Genomic DNA, 16,737 nt, shown 5'->3' with positions numbered 1-16,737 from the left:
TAAATAGCACATAATGTGTTCTTTGATCATAATCACCAATTTACACAGGTTACATAATATGGAGGTGAAATATAAAGAAGTTCACCATTACATGGATTATCCACAAACATAAAAAAGGATGTAAAAAATGGCAATGAAATACATGTCTCTTGGCAAATATGGACGATACTTTCATAAAGCGTTAAGTCATAATTAATTTTGTAGCAGAATATATTAAATGGATATTCCATCACAACACAGCTTGGTATCTCTATCTCTTAAATAGCTGCACAACCCATGTTAATTATAGGACCTCGACACACATACACTGCGCTGTGGGGGCTCAAGTATTCCACCCTGTGAGGTCTGTTTCGACTCATTTTATTTCGGCTTGTAACCAGTCCTACAGTGACCTGCATCCTCCTGGGAAGGGAAATGTGGTCTGGAAGGTTTGGGCAGAACTACCACAGTAGCAGTCTTTCCCTGTTAGTTTCTCACGATCTTATGGCACAAATATTACTGGTCACATCAGGACACAGTCAGTTTGGAGAGCTTGTGGTCAATGCTCCTCTGGTCAGTTAGTGTCCTTGAGCTTGAGTTACGGGGTATACACACTGTGGAATGATTCAGGCATACATCCATAAACCTAGGTAGTTGCAAGGTAGTCAGTATACAGGATACATTGACCAAGTAAGCTGCCTTGGTCCCGGTAGGTAGATGAAACCGTTTCATCGACCATGACAACCTGTGCAGATACGCGACAGACACAAGCACGCGGGGAAGGACAGCCAGTGACAATTACGATGACACTACAGCATAACAACAGGGCCGTACTCCACATGTACGCGAACCATAGACATCACTTGGCATGGTGTCACACGTTTGTCTCCGCCTTAATTGATAACGTAGGACTACGTGGCATAGTGCCGTTTCTCTTAGTAGAGTTCCGTAAATGTATGTGATGCGAGAGATTGTTTGATTCCTTTTCACTACAGTCCTGGATATAACTCTCCATGGCTTTGTACAGGAAAAGGTAATCCTCCTGAAACAGAGATCAACAATACAATAAGCATATGTACATAACATGAGTGAACTCCAAGCTAATATATAAACTGTATTGCACTTTACGTTTCATTGGGGCTCTAGTATTGCTTATTGGGACCTAAAAATATACAAAATTCAAACCCTGTGAAATTGTCATTTTGAAAGAGAGTTAGCTAACGTCACGCTACCACAATTGGTACACTACCCAAATTGGTACACGGTCAGAAAATTGTTCGAATAGTACTTTAAAATTAAATTTGAACATTTTCCATTAACAGTATAACAAAATAGACATTTAACAGCATTTCTGCCGAATAGTTTTGCTTTCAGGAACATTTTAAGAGTACACGATGACTTCAAAGTAAACATATCGGAAAACCAGTAAAAACGACGTACGTCGACGAAACTTTGGAGGATTTTCAAGGGGTTAAATATAAGCATGTTTAAATGTTGATTTCTGGTCCTTATATTCGGATAATATAAAAGTGAATATATACAATTATAGTTCAGTGTGGTATCTATAAAAGCAATATATTTTGTTGTAATCGGCACATCAACTTGTAGAAATATAAACAATTTCCATAGCCTGTGATATGGTGTACCAATTTGGGTATTATTTACGGCCGAAAAACGGACGAAATCTCACTCCGAGTTTAGCGATCTATTTTCAAAAATAAATTACTTAGATATAAATCTTTTCCTGAAAATGAACCACCATAGGCAGTATTTGTCAAGAATCAAGAAACATTCCAGATACAAGATCTGAATTTTTAAAGATCACTAAAAAACTGTCAAAATTGTACCAATTGTGGTAGCGTCACGTTAGAAGTATTAACTGTGTTATATAAAATGTATACCCAGCAATTCAACTACATGGTATGATTCAAGAACAAATCTGAAGTTTTACCCTACAAATTGAAGTACAGTATTTGATCTCATTTTTACTACGACCAGAATATGGATGTTTCAATATGTTAGTTTCACTTTTGCTTTGTTCCACTAGATGAAATACCAGTATAACAGAGATATTCATCCAAATACATGGGCTTCCCACTAAGAACTAAAATATCACTGAAGCATGAATAATTTTGATATAATGTATAACATCTTTCCAATTTTACAGATGTTTTTATGTTACAGGTGGCCACTCAGATTTATGGATGTTTCTATGTTACAGGTGGCCACACAGATTTATGGATGTTTCTATGATACAGGTGGCGCACAAGTTGGTGATTCTATGCTTTAGTTGGTCACACAAACTTGCGGATGTTTCTATGTTTTAGGTGGCCACACACATTTATAGATGTTTCTATGATACAGGTAGCCACACAAACTAACAGATGCTTCTATGTTACAGGTGGCCACACAAACTAACAGATGCTTCTATGTTACAGGTGGCCACAAAAGTTGATGATTCTATGCTTTAGTTGGTCACACAAACTTGCGGATGTTTCTATGTTTTAGGTGGCCACACAGATTTATGGATGTTTCTATGTTACAGATGGCCACACAGATTTAAGGATGTTTCTATGATACAGGTGGCCACACAAATATATGGATGTTTCTATGATACAGGTGGCCATACAAATTTATGGATGTTTCTATGTTACCGATGGCCACACAAACTTGCGGATGTTTCTATGATTTAAGCAGCCACACAAACTTGCGAATGTTTCTATGATTTAGGCTGCCACACAAACTGATGATTCTGCTAGAGGTGGCCACACTTACCATTGTTCCTATGGTTATAGGTTAGAGGTTGCCACTCTTACCATTGTTCCTATGGTTCTAGGTTAGCGGTGACCATACTTACCATTGTTCCTATGGTTCTAGGTTAAAGGTAGCCACACTTACCATTGTTCCTATGGGTCTAGGTTAGAGGTGACCATACTTACCATTGTTCCTATGGTTCTAGGTTAGAGGCGACCACACTCACCATTGTTCCTATGGTTCTAGGTTAGAGGTGGCCACGCTTACCATTGTTCCTATGGTTCTAGGTTAGAGGTGGCCACACTTATCATTGTTCCTATGGTTCTAGGTTAGAGGCGACGACACTTACCATTGTTCCTATGGTTCTAAGTTAGAGGTGGCCACACTTACCATTGTTCCCATGGTTCTAGGTTAGAGGTAGCCACACTTACCATTGTTCCTATGATTCTGTTAGAGGCGACCACACTTACTATGGTTCCTATGATTCTGTTAGAGGCGACCACACTTACTATTGTTCCTATGATTCTGTTAGAGGCGACCACACTTACTATTGTTCCTATGATTCTGTTAGAGGCGACCACACTTACTATGGTTCCTATGATTCTGTTAGAGGCGACCACACTTACTATTGTTCCTATGATTCTGTTAGAGGCGACCACACTTACTATGGTTCCTATGATTCTGTTAGAGGCGACCACACTTACTATGGTTCCTATGATTCTGTTAGAGGCGACCACACTTACTATGGTTCCTATGATTCTGTTAGAGGCGACCACACTTACTATGGTTCCTATGATTCTGTTAGAGGCGACCACACTTACTATGGTTCCTATGATTCTGTTAGAGGCGACCACACTTACTATGGTTCCTATGATTCTGTTAGAGGCGACCACACTTACTATGGTTCCTATGATTCTGTTAGAGGCGACCACACTTACTATTGTTCCTATGATTCTGTTAGAGGCGACCACACTTACTATTGTTCCTATGATTCTGTTAGAGGCGACCACACTTACTATTGTTCCTATGATTCTGTTAGAGGTGGCCACACTTGACATTGTTCCTATGGTTCTAGGTTAAAGGTTGCCACACTTACCATTGTTCCTATGATTCTGTTAGAGGCAACCACACTTACCATTGTTACTATGATCCTGTTAGAGGCGACCACACTTACCGTTGTTCCTAGATGGCCACACAGATTTAAGGATGTTTCTATGATACAGGAGGCCACACAAATATATGGATGTTTCTATGTTACAGCTGGCCACACAGATTTATGGATGTTTCTATGATACAGGTGGCCATACAAATTTATGGATGTTTCTATGTTACCGATGGCCACACAAACTTGCAGATGTTTCTATGATTTAAGCAGACACACAAACTTGCGAATGTTTCTATGATTTAGGCTGCCACACAAACTGATGATTCTGCTAGAGGTGGCCACACTTACCATTGTTCCTATGATTCTGTTAGAGGCGACCACACTTACTATGGTTCCTATGATTCTGTTAGAGGCGACCACACTTACCATTGTTCCTATAATCCTGTTAGAGGTTGCCACACTTACCATTGTTCTTATGGTTCTGTTAGAGGAAGCCACACTTACCATTGTTCCTATGATTCTGTTAGAGGCGACCACACTTACTATTGTTCCTATGATTCTGTTAGAGGTGGCCACACTTGACATTGTTCCTATGGTTCTAGGTTAGAGGCAGTCACACTTACCATTGTTCCTATGATTCTGTTAGAGGTGGCCACACTTGACATTGTTCCTATGGTTCTAGGTTAGAGGTTGCCACGCTTCCCATTGTTCCTATGGTTCTAGGTTAGAGGTTGCCACACTTACCATTGTTCCTACGATTCCTGGTCGTTTGAGGTGGAACAGTTTACACAGGTGATACACGTCCACTACTTTGTCATGGGTCTGCTGGTCATGGAGTGACCACAGCGCACAGAACACACAACCTTCCACTCCACCATAGCTGACCGACAAAAGACAGGGAGGATTTGTTATTGTCCACTCATTGTTACATATAACATTCATGTTTGTGTCTCAGAATAACCATACAATCTTAAATCTTTCTTTTAACCTATAAAAGCTGGTATTTTTCTGGAAGTTTAAATAATAAAGCAACAGCTAAACTCTGTGCAAAACTCCAATGTTTTACAACATTACAAAATATAAAACAGTACAAAGCTTGCATTGCTATTTTGTTTGTAATTGAAAACTGCCTTACATGTCAACAATGGTATAATATTATGATTTGACAACTATAACTGGTCAGACCTTTTATAATCAACGACTACCCTAGTCTAATATCCTATCTGTCGACAACTATGACTGGTGTGGTGGCTTACCTATCCACAACTATGACTGGTCCAATATCGTTCTGTTTGTGGAGGTCCTTGACAGTCTGTATCATGTCGAAGGCCTGCCACAGGCGCTGCTCCTTCTGAGGCCAGCCGTCACAGGTCAGGATCCGTGTCATTAACACATAGTCATCCTAAAAACCATAAGAAAATGTAGCATACTTCAACATCTCAAAAATGACCTAATTTTTTCATTACATGTATATTAGTAGCCTTATAGGCCAGTATAATCTCAATACAGTTAAGTATCTCACAAATACTGTTGAATCTTGTCGGTCTGGATTTTCTACCATGTTTATCTACCTTAAACAAGTTATATTTCAAGATCTTAAAAGATGCAAGATTAATGACGAATGATAGATAAATGCAAATCTGCCATCTGGTTTGTGTTTTACAAGATAGAATAGATTTACTGCAAAAAGAATGAATCCTAATTTCCGTGTACCTGCGTTGACTCGAGGAGGAACTCCCTGACTGTGTAGCGGGCCAGCACCTCCTCTTCCTGGAACACGACCTTAAACAGGCCGGTACCTATGGCCATGGGCGTCTCCTTCTCTGGCCAGAATCTCTTGTGCTCCTAAATAACACATATCTAGTTATTGTAGTCTAGTAAACAACAATGTATCACATTCAATGACATTAATTGTTTATCATCTAATAGCGAGAAATGCATATAAGATAAGATTAAGACAGATATTTTTTTTAAATTCACAAGGAAATTAAAGGTCTTCATTACTTTGGCTCCTATTTATCTTTCTATCAAATTTGCATACAACATTAAATATACAAGAGGCCCAAGGGCCTTAGCAGTCACCTGAGTTATATCATAGGTATATCATAGGTACTGGTAGCTTTATTTTATTGTTTAGATGTGATGTGGAAATCAGCATGTAAAGTGAAATACAATACTTGTCATGTCATCAAAGGATAAGAATTTGAAAATATTGGTAAATGTTCCCTTTGGGGCCCGGCCCTAGCCCCTGGGGATGGGGCAGGCATCCCAATTTTACAATGTAATACCCTCATTCACCAAAGATGATTCTAACTAAGTTTGAGTAATTTTCTGCTGAAAATGGATAAAAAATACCCAAAAGTGTTATTTCCCTATAGTAAACTTTACCCCTTCCCCAAGGGAGAACAGATAGCTAGGGGGTCCTGAAATTCACAATTTAAATAAAGCCCCTAATGATCTTCCTTTCCATACAGAGAAAATGACTATCTGAGTCTGGAGAAGAAGATTTTTGAAATATTGGGCAATTTTCCTTTGGGGCTCCCTGGCCCCAGGGGTTGGGGTAGGAATCCCAATTTTACAATGTTGTAGCCTCATCTACCAATGATGATTCTGACCAAGTTTGAAAAACATCCATCCAATGGTTCATGAGAAGAAGTTGAAAGTGTAAAAAGTTTACGCACGACGGACGACGGATGACAGACGACGAATGGAGATTCATGAGCAAAGAAGCAACATCCAATAAGTGTAGAGGAATGTTTACATCCCTCCTGTAGTTTCAGGATACCTAGTGGTGTACAGAAGTGGATACCTAGCGGTGTACAGAAGTGGATACCTAGTGGTGTACAGAAGTGAATACCTAGTGGTGTACAGAAGTGGATACCTAGCGGTGTACAGAAGTGGATACCTAGTGGTGGACAGAAGTGGATACCTAGTGGTGTACAGAAGTGAATACCTAGTGGTGTACAGAAGTGGATACCTATTGGTGTACAGAAGTGGATACCTAGTGGTGTACTGAAGTGGATGACTAGTGGTGTACAGAAGTGGATACCTATTGGTGTACAGATGAGATACCTAGTCTAGTGGTGTACAGAAGAGATACCTTGTAGTGTACAGAAGTGGGTACCTAGTGGTGTACAGAAGTGGATACCTAGCGGTGTACAGAAGTGGATACCTAGTGGTGGACAGAAGTGGATACCTAGTGGTGTACAGAAGTGGATAACTAGTGGTGTACAGAAGTGGATACCTAGTGGCGTACAGAAGAGATACCTAGTGGTGTGCAGAAGTGGATACCTAGTGGTGTACAGAAGTGAATACCTAGTGGTGTACAGAAGTGGATACCTAGCGGTGTACAGAAGTGGATACCTAGTGGTGTACTGAAGTGGATGACTAGTGGTGTACAGAAGTGGATACCTATTGGTGTACAGAAGTGGATACCTATTGGTGTACAGAAGTGGATACCTAGTGGTGTACAGAAGAGATACCTTGTAGTGTACAGAAGTGGATACCTACTGGTGTACAGAATTGGATACCTAGTGGTGTACAGAAGTGGATACCGAGTGGTGTACAGAAGTGGATACCTAGTGGTGTACGGAAGTGGATACCTAGTGGTGTACAGAAGAGATACCTAGTGGTGTGCAGAAGTGGATACCTAGTGGTGTACAGAAGTGGGTACATAGGGGTGTACAGAAGTGGATACCTAGTGGTGTACGGAAGTGGATACCTAGTGGTGTACAGAAGAGATACCTAGTGGTGTGCAGAAGTGGATACCTAGTGGTGTACAGAAGTGGGTACATAGGGGTGTACAGAAGTGGATACCTAGTGGTGTACGGAAGTGGATACCTAGTGGTGTACAGAAGAGAATAACTATTGGTGTACAGAAGTGGATACCTACTGGTGTACAGAAGAGATACCTAGTGGTGTACAGAGGTGGATACCTAGTGGTGTACAGAAGTGGATGCCTAGTGGTGTACAGAAGTGGGTACATAGTGGTGAACAGAAGTGGATACCTAGTGGTGTACAGAAGTGGATATCTAGTGGTGTACAGATGAGATATCTAGTGGTGTACAGAAGTGGGTACCTAGTGGTGTACAGAAGTGAATACCTATTGGTGTACAGAAGTGGATACCTACTGGTGTACAGAAGAGATACCTAGTGGTGTACAGAAGTGGATACCTAGTTGTGTACAGAAGTGGATACCTAGTGGTGTACAGAAGTGGTTACCTAGTGGTGTACAGAAGTGGATACCTAGTGGCGTACAGAAGAGATACCTAGTGGTGTGCAGAAGTGGATACCTAGTGGTGTACAGAAGTGGGTACATAGTGGTGAACAGAAGTGGATACCTAGTGGTGTACAGAAGCGGATACCTAGTGGTGTACAGAAGTGGATACCTAGTGGTGTACAAAAGAGATACTTTAGATGTCTATAGTATTACTACGTCTATTTCTAGTGTTATTTATCATTGAGATTCAAGTTATATTTATTTACTTCCAGATCCTTTTTCATTTTTATATAGACTTATGCATAGAAGGAAAGTGTAAGTTGTATGTTGTTTATACAAAGTGTAAGTTACTATTCCTAGACAGATGTAGCTTACCTTGTCGTCCAGCTGTGAGAGAAGGAAGACGACAGAGGAGTTTTGATCCCACACCATCCTCCAGAAGTCCTCCACTGTATTCTCCAGGGGGTGCTGCGTCAAAATGAACTCATCCGTCTTGTTGTAACCCTGACAATAATGACATAAAAAATACTCTTAGCCTTGTCTTGTATTTAGTGTATAGAAAAATAGACAAAAATGGAGCAAGTACTATATCCTTATTTCAAGAACTGTTATGTACAGTATTAGTTTCAATTTTATTATGTACCAGTAGTTGCATTTTAAACCATAAAATATTTTCTCTTGTAAATAGAACAAGTTTATTTTTTTCAAAATAGTTTATGTCTAATTCACAAATTTTCATTGGACAGAACCTATTATAAATTAACGAATTATGGCTTTCAATTACCTGCAGGTATGTAGCATTAATGTAATCTGACCCGTCCACTCCTGGTTTGGCTGGGAGAGGGACTCGCTTGACCGTCAGTGGCACTAGATCATTGCTCCTATTCTTGTTCTGGTTAATATTTTTATCAGCTGGGAACTTGTCCGAGTCCTTTGGTTTGTAGGTCGTAACAAGCTACACATAAGACAGTATACAATTAAACACTTATGTATGTGGTCTATTAGTGGTTTTATTTACCTAAGAAAAATATTTGCTTAACCTGAAAGGCTGTACTTATTCTAAGTGCAACAACCCCTCTAAACATGGCTTGAGAAAAGAACTATACAAATGTATATTTAAACTTGAATTACCAAATTTATAAATTTTATCTTACCTTCACTACTTTTGGGGATGGTAAAAATTTTGTTTTTAAGAGTCATTAATATGATACTGAATTATAATGTAAATATCGCCTGTTTGTAATTACACGGTAGGACGAGAAGTTACCTACCTTGTACTGCCTATCCAGGGCAGTTTCCTTCTCGCCATCGTGGATCTGAGATATCTTGTCTATATACCCCTTCAAGTCACCGTGTTTGATCTCGGTGTCGTCACTAAGGATGTACTCGGCGATGGCGTCGTGTATCAGCATATACTGCTCCTGTAACACATGTCATTGTTGTAAGTCCACTGATTCACTGTAATTACCTCCCCTTCCTTTTTTCAGCACTTGTTGATTTAAGAAATCTTTTTTTTTTCGGTTTACATCAAGCAATATATTATGTTCACATCCACAAATAGACATTTTCAGTAACGGATTCTGCCATCAAAATAGTCTTAATACTGACTATTTTTGACATCTTTTATTATTGATTATTTTTGACATTTTTCATACCTCCGTTTGTACGAGGAACTTTCGTTGTCGCCGAATATGGAGGAGGAATCCAGCTACATTAATGGTTCCCTTGTCTTTCATCTCCTCTATCATACTGTCTATGAGGATGTAGGTCCCAGTCCTACCCACTCCAGCACTGTAATACAAACATATCATTGTCAGTAATACTGTCTATGAGGATGTAGGTCCCAGTCCTACCCACTCAAAATTCAACCCTCCTGGAGCAGGGCTGACCATTAGCCCTGCTCCAGGAGGGTTCAATTTATCTACAGAGGAATACTATTAACCTTGCTCCTTCTGGGGTCAGGCACTTACCTACCATGGTCTACCATCAGCCCTCCAGGAGGGTTGAATTCATCTACAGAGGAATACTATTAACCTTGCTCCCTCTGGGGTCAGGCACTTACCTATCATGGTCTACCATCAGCCCTCCAGGAGGGTTGAACTTCATCTACAGAGGAATACTATCAACCTTGCTCCTTCTGGGGTCAGGCACTTACCTACCATGGTCTACCATCAGCCCTACCACCACAGGTTTGAAATACCTGCCTTCATTGGACCATCATTAGCCTTACCCTTTTGGGGATACAGTGCAGGTACTTTAATACCTACAATGATCTATTATTTGCCCGGATACAGAGGATTGAAATATTTATCTATAATGGACTAGCACCTGCTCTGACCATGGGATACTTACCTACAATGGACTACTATCAGCCCTGCACCCAGGATTGAAACTTAGCTATAATGGACTAGCACCTGCCCTGACCATGGGATACTTACCTACAGTGGACTACTATCAGTCCTGCTCCCGGAATTTAAATTTATCTATAATGGACTAAAATCTACCCTGACCCAGGGTTGAGATACTTACCTACAGTGAACCACTATGGGCCCTGCTCCCGGGGGGTTGATGTATGCCGACTTCTGTACAAACTTTAGCACTGGAAGTGTGAAGTCTGGCACTCCGTGATCTGGCCACTCAGTATAATGGAAATGATAAACTATCCGTTCTGAGTATTGCTGCAAAAAATAAACAAGCTTACATAAAAACCTTTACAATACACCAATACTGTGACGTATTCCAAGGTATGTACCAAAAGGTTTTAAAATTATCATTATGCATCCTACTGCATTTATTAAATAAATCATATTCATATTTTTTTTTTAAATTGTTTTGATTATACAAATTGTACATAAATTATACTAGAGATCAACATATTTAAATGATAAAGCTTAAGTGTTGCGTACCTTTTTAAGTTTGGTGTTTTTGAGTGAGAACATCCTGACAGTGTAGTGGGCCCTGGAGAATGTATTGAGGTGTTTGACCTGGATGGGACCGTAATGTTCTACACCATCATCAGGCCAGTACTGGTCACACTTCCTCTGTACAAACAGAAACATGACAAATGTAATGAGCAGTTCTATACATTATTATAGGTACAAGCAAACATCCTACAAATAACATTTCTCCCAGAAACAAAATATAAATCACTAACGAATGGCTGACACATATCTATGTTTCTCGTGTCTTTTTTAGTTGAAACCTTTCAGAATTTCAGAGCTAAAGAGAGACAACTCTATCTGTCTTGTACAATGAAACCCTTTTTATCCGACACTAGTGCCAGAGATACCAGAACATCAGTATAAGGGAGCTACAAAGAGTGCATAGTTTATCCTCAAAACTGGTCCACACAAGAAGACCAGCTCATATTTTAAATACTTATAATTTATTGGAATTGACAGAATTATGAAATCTGTATAGAATACATTCAGACCAGATTCTGAAGTTAAGTGTACTTACTTTACCACGCTCCACCAATTTGGTGATCATTACTATGACAACAGAGTTCTGTTCCCACACCATCCTCCAGAAGTCGGCGAAGGTCGTGGGAAGTGGGCCTTGGGTGGCTATGTACGCTTTGGGTTTCTTGTACCCCTGTAACAAAATACACACAATCGAGCTTGTTCTTTAGAAGAAACAATCAACCTAGTTTGTTTGTTTTTTTATTTATTTTATGGAGTTAACAAAATGTCATTTCACATTTGTTTGCTTATTTTTAATTCATTTTGCTTTGAATATATACTATTGCTTTTGCTGTGAATAATGCATGTTTGGTCTTCTTCATAAAAGAGGAATAACAACTGGCAAACCCCTCCGTTAGAATCTCCTATCTTACACGCATACATAAATAGTCTTATGTTCCTTCTCTGGTCTATTTCATTTAACCCCCCGTTAGAATCTCCTATCTTACACGCATACATAAAGCGTCTTATGTTCCTTCTCTGGTCTATTTCATTTTCTTTTTACACAAGTACATGTAACTGTAATGAGACATGTCAAGTGGGGTTGAAAACTTCCTCAATTCTCCATATGTAGACTACCTGAATTGGTGCCAGCCTAAAGATAGTTTCACAAATAATCCCAAGTCAATAAAAAAGCTAAAATACTCACATCTGCATAATTAGCGTTGATATAGTCTGAACTCCTCAACCGGCCATTGATGGGTTTTAGCATCACTCGACTATGGTCGACTACAAACACAAATATCACCACCATTAAAACACGTATCAATATCTGTTAACTACTCAAGTTAGATCCAACAAGTTCATCATAAAAGTCAAACCATCCATCTGGTTTAAGTTTAACCATACAAGTACTTAGTACTCATTTCATTGACTTGAAATATCCATATTAAAGCTAATGATTACCTCCCCTTTTTCTCATTGTATTTAACCTGCTTGATAAGTGATCATTAAATATTTCTTACAAAAATATATCCACAATTATACCTTGCTGCTGCATGTTAACTCAGAAAAATTTCTTAATTTGTTATTTATATTCAGTTTTTATGAGGTCCTGGCCATTTTGTGCTTCTTTTTTCTTTTCTATGATAATGAGCAAAAAGTGACTATTAAAGAAATATTCTTGCAAAATAATTTCCATTCAAGAATTTGAAGATTGTCTCCCTTGAGCTGAATGAAAATACTTTGACTAGAAAAGTCTCTTCAGCATTTTCTGTTATGTTCAAAGAATGGATCATCTATTTTCAAATGTAACATTTTCAAGGTAAAGCTTAGCTGACATGCAAATGTGAAGGAAGGTAACGATAATCTTTACCAAGGCTTGACAGAAATCAACTCAAGGTCAATACGTCTGTCCCTATTTCATAAACAAACAACTCAGGCTCAACAGGAGAAACTGTTTAGAACATTACAGACGATTTGTCACAGAAATAACTCTGGTCTCTAATACACTCACAGGCTATGATGTTGATGTATCTATTCTTAGACTTGTTTTCATGTTGGTTGGAGGCGTCGGCACGTATTGTCCAACCACAGGTCTGCTTGTTAATGTCCTGGAAACACATTATAAATGTTTAATACATTATAAATATCATCTAGGATCTATTTAAATAGAACAGTGAAAGTGTTCTTCCTGGATGAGTAACCCTTTAACCACTGTAGACCATAATGGACTCATCCATATCAATGCATGGTAGGGTCTATTAAAGTTACATAGGGGTGAAAGGGTTAAGATTTAAATGTAAAGATCTAATTTCATCAGAAATCATGCCCTTGCATCAATTTCAGAAATATTGTTTTGAGTATTTTCTCAATGAAATCCATCAGTATGCCTAACTACCCTGGCAAAAGTACATGTACATGACTTCACTATCTTAGAAAGCGAAATTTCCAAAAAAACTTTCCAAAGAATCAAACAATTTTATGAGAACTAAAGTAGATTTAGCTCATAAGTACCAGTAGAAATCTGTTTGTTTAAATTCATGATAAAAACTTACAGCGAATTCCTGAGAGAAGCCGACATCACTATCAGCATGTAGAGACCTGACGTGCTGAAGGAAATCTCCCACGGGTATTGGCTGGTAACTGATCTCGTCTGTAAAGGAGGACACAACAATTATCAGACTATCCTCTTCAGATTGATTTCTGGGCAGATGTGTCCAGTCATCCTTCTTCCATACTAAGGAAGAGTGTAAAATAGTCAGAGGTGGTATTACTTTCTTGTCTGTTATGTCTTATTTTCTTCAAAGCATGTGCAAAATGTGCATAACACTCAAGTACACTTTTTTTTCATTTTTAGTCGACCAACTGCTTTAAGCCAAACCAAATAGCTGCTGGTTTGCCATCGTTTTGTTTTTGTTTTTTGCTTGCACACCATCTTAATACTCTTTTAGCAAATGCGAAATATTACAACAATGGCACAATATAAATGACTCCCACTCTGTCATGTTTGACAAAATGTAACCTCATCTTGCTATCCTTAATACAGACACAACCATACTATGCCTGTCCATTTCATTAGTCTTTGGCCACGCTTTTTTATAGCAACATTTCCTTGCTGTAGTGAACACCATGACAATAAAAATACTGAACAGAAAATGATATTGTGTTGCTAAGTACTAGACATTTTTGTTTTCTGAACGAAAATATGAAGCCATAATCCTACCCAGTGGTTCCGGTATATTGATGACAGTTGTCGGTGGCGAATTGTTATTGGTAGGGACAGCCAGGTAGTCAAAGGCGGCCTGGTAGTACTTCCTGCACGTTAGTGACCTGAAATTTGTACAGGCATTTAGTTTACACACAAGATAGGCAGCATGTCTTGTGAGCATTGTTATACCAGGTCATCAAAGGGCAAATCATACAGAACCTACAATAATCTTACTTTTTATGTTCTAATCTACAGACTATCTCTGGAAGTATATTTAACACTTTATCAGCAGGATGTTAAAGGCACATGAATACACTGTACATATAAACTGATATCTAACTTGAGACCATGATAAATTGGATCATGATGAATTGTGAGAGCAGACAAAATACTGCATTAAAACTAAAGCAGCGGCTGTGTTATTTCCAATGAAGACTAAGAATGACAGAGTTGTCTGCCCCTTAATCTGATGTCGTCTTTGCCCTCCTTCTTACCTACAGCCGATGAATACAAAGACGACCATAAAGATAAAGAGAAGGCCGCACACAATCCCAGCCACGATGCCCGCCGACATGATTTCCTGTTGTGCCTCCTCCATGGCAGCAGGATCTGGATAGAGACATTGAAAATGAAATTTCCATACACAGTACATCCTACTTTATCATTATCTACATTACATTCTAAACACAGATATTAACAGACCTCCACCCATATATGGTACCTCCTAACTATCTAACAGTGCACATGCATTACTGCAAATGGTCATAGTAAGAACATGGACCCTAACCATTTGAAATTATTTTTCTGTCAATATGATTGTTGTGTAAAATATGGGAATCCAACACAAGTCATTCAGCAGAGCACATTGGTTTTATCTTTTTATTTCGTGTAAATTTGAAATATGAACTCTATGCGAAATCGAAAGTTTAAAGCATAACACTATATACAATCTAACAACCTATATATATAATCCCCACATGCTGTATCTGAGATATATTGGTACATCACTAATGATATCCTGTCCTTAAACACCTCCTGTATCAGATACACTGTACAACCCCACTATTCCTGACTATAATTTGGTCGTAATTTTACGTCACCTAGTTGACTTGACCTAGTTGACAACATTGACAAATAATACAGACATTTTATTCAGGGAAACTGGAGTGTCCATGCTATTAGGATACCACATCATTAATTTTTGATGTAAGCTTACATTCTTTTACATAATCTTGTAATATCTGATGCCTAGAAAAGTTCAGCAAAGTAAATTCCTGTGAAATAACTTTTACTGTGTACAATTTCAGTCGTCCTATGTGTGGTCCTTATAGACAACTAGTAAATACATTTTTGCGATATTTCTAACACACACATATAGACAATAAACAACCTTAAATCAAGACATGTTTGTTTGTTTTTTGCTTCAAAAAGATGGCATATCTTCTTAATTAAAGATTAGTTAATTATTAATTAATCCTAATTGCAAGAAGCATCTAATTATTTTAACGACCTATATGTCATAAAGTTAAAACACTGACTGATAATGTATAACATCTATATATATACTACAATGCTAAAATATATTATATTGATACTACAATGTTATAATATATTATGCTGATACTAAGATATTATAATAATGTAAGACTCTATATACATTATTTCTACAATGTGATAATAAAATATTGCTACAGTGCTTTTTTAATGCAAATTTTTCAAACTAAAAAAAATAGCTACCATAAAATGCATGCAAAATATATGTGTGCTTGTTTTTATATAATAACGTACAAAATACATATAAATTGTACACAAATGCCTATAAAAATAAAGCATTGCACATACCAGTAACTTTTTTTCTGAGGATTTTATTTTAGAATACATTACAGTTAATGTACAATACCTATATTTTGAATATTTTATACCTTATTTGAAAATTTAACTAAAAAATACATAATTAACTATAATATGAATCATTCTCTTTACTTCCAACAGTTAATCTATATTAAATATTTCATTGTTACTATGGAAATATGTGGCTTCTACTCGGAAATGAGATTTTATTAGGAGGGATATTAACTGGACAGTGCCCTGGCGAGGTAATCCCTATTTAAATCCTTCAGTATACACCTGTTAGCAGTTTACAGAGCAGGGTAGCTGTCCACACGGAACACTCACAGATGTAAAGCACCACCACGACGTGACAATGTCAATATTTAATTCCTTGACAATTGCCAGTTATTCCACTCAATAACTCATCATTAATTCCCACTTTATTGACCCGTAGGAAAGTCAATGTGGTTTAGGAAGGAAGGCTTTAGCCAGTTCAGGTCATTTTAAGGTCAAAGAAGCACTTTTATATCGAGTTCAGCAGGCTAAAGGTCACGATATGATCTCAACTGGAAATATTGACTCGGGTGGACAATAACAAAGTTCACGCCTTAATAAATTGTACAAGATATAAAATGGCTTAATGACACAAGTGATATGAAATTTTCAGCAAATGGAAAGGTTGCATGGAAAATATCATAATTTACCACTGATAAGAAAGACCATAAAATATTAAATGAGA

At 38.1% G+C, this 16,737-nt stretch overlaps 1 protein-coding gene across 6 annotated transcripts in view; it reads right to left on the bottom strand.

The window, feature by feature from the left end:
• LOC110459531 (tyrosine-protein phosphatase 99A-like) overlaps positions 1-16,737 on the bottom strand; it is a 58,372-nt gene continuing 41,635 nt past the window's right edge. For all 6 annotated transcript variants that reach the window (XM_021511839.1, XM_021511838.1, XM_021511841.1 and 3 more), the window contains 16 exons: positions 14,663-14,777; positions 14,184-14,290; positions 13,516-13,613; positions 12,975-13,071; positions 12,168-12,247; positions 11,517-11,651; positions 10,964-11,098; positions 10,587-10,735; positions 9,713-9,848; positions 9,329-9,478; positions 8,842-9,012; positions 8,433-8,561; positions 5,552-5,683; positions 5,095-5,240; positions 4,583-4,718; positions 1-1,021 (listed from right to left, as the gene is read on the bottom strand). In XM_021511839.1, the coding sequence (XP_021367514.1) occupies positions 854-1,021; positions 4,583-4,718; positions 5,095-5,240; positions 5,552-5,683; positions 8,433-8,561; positions 8,842-9,012; positions 9,329-9,478; positions 9,713-9,848; positions 10,587-10,735; positions 10,964-11,098; positions 11,517-11,651; positions 12,168-12,247; positions 12,975-13,071; positions 13,516-13,613; positions 14,184-14,290; positions 14,663-14,777 (2,084 nt within the window). In that variant the 3' untranslated portion in view covers positions 1-853. The remainder of the gene's footprint in view (positions 1,022-4,582; positions 4,719-5,094; positions 5,241-5,551; positions 5,684-8,432; positions 8,562-8,841; positions 9,013-9,328; positions 9,479-9,712; positions 9,849-10,586; positions 10,736-10,963; positions 11,099-11,516; positions 11,652-12,167; positions 12,248-12,974; positions 13,072-13,515; positions 13,614-14,183; positions 14,291-14,662; positions 14,778-16,737) is intronic.

This window comes from Mizuhopecten yessoensis, unplaced genomic scaffold, assembly GCF_002113885.1.
Source record: "Mizuhopecten yessoensis strain PY_sf001 unplaced genomic scaffold, ASM211388v2 scaffold10107, whole genome shotgun sequence".
NCBI lineage: Eukaryota > Metazoa > Mollusca > Bivalvia > Pectinida > Pectinidae > Mizuhopecten > Mizuhopecten yessoensis.
This window is presented reverse-complemented; position numbering and strand designations above follow the sequence as displayed.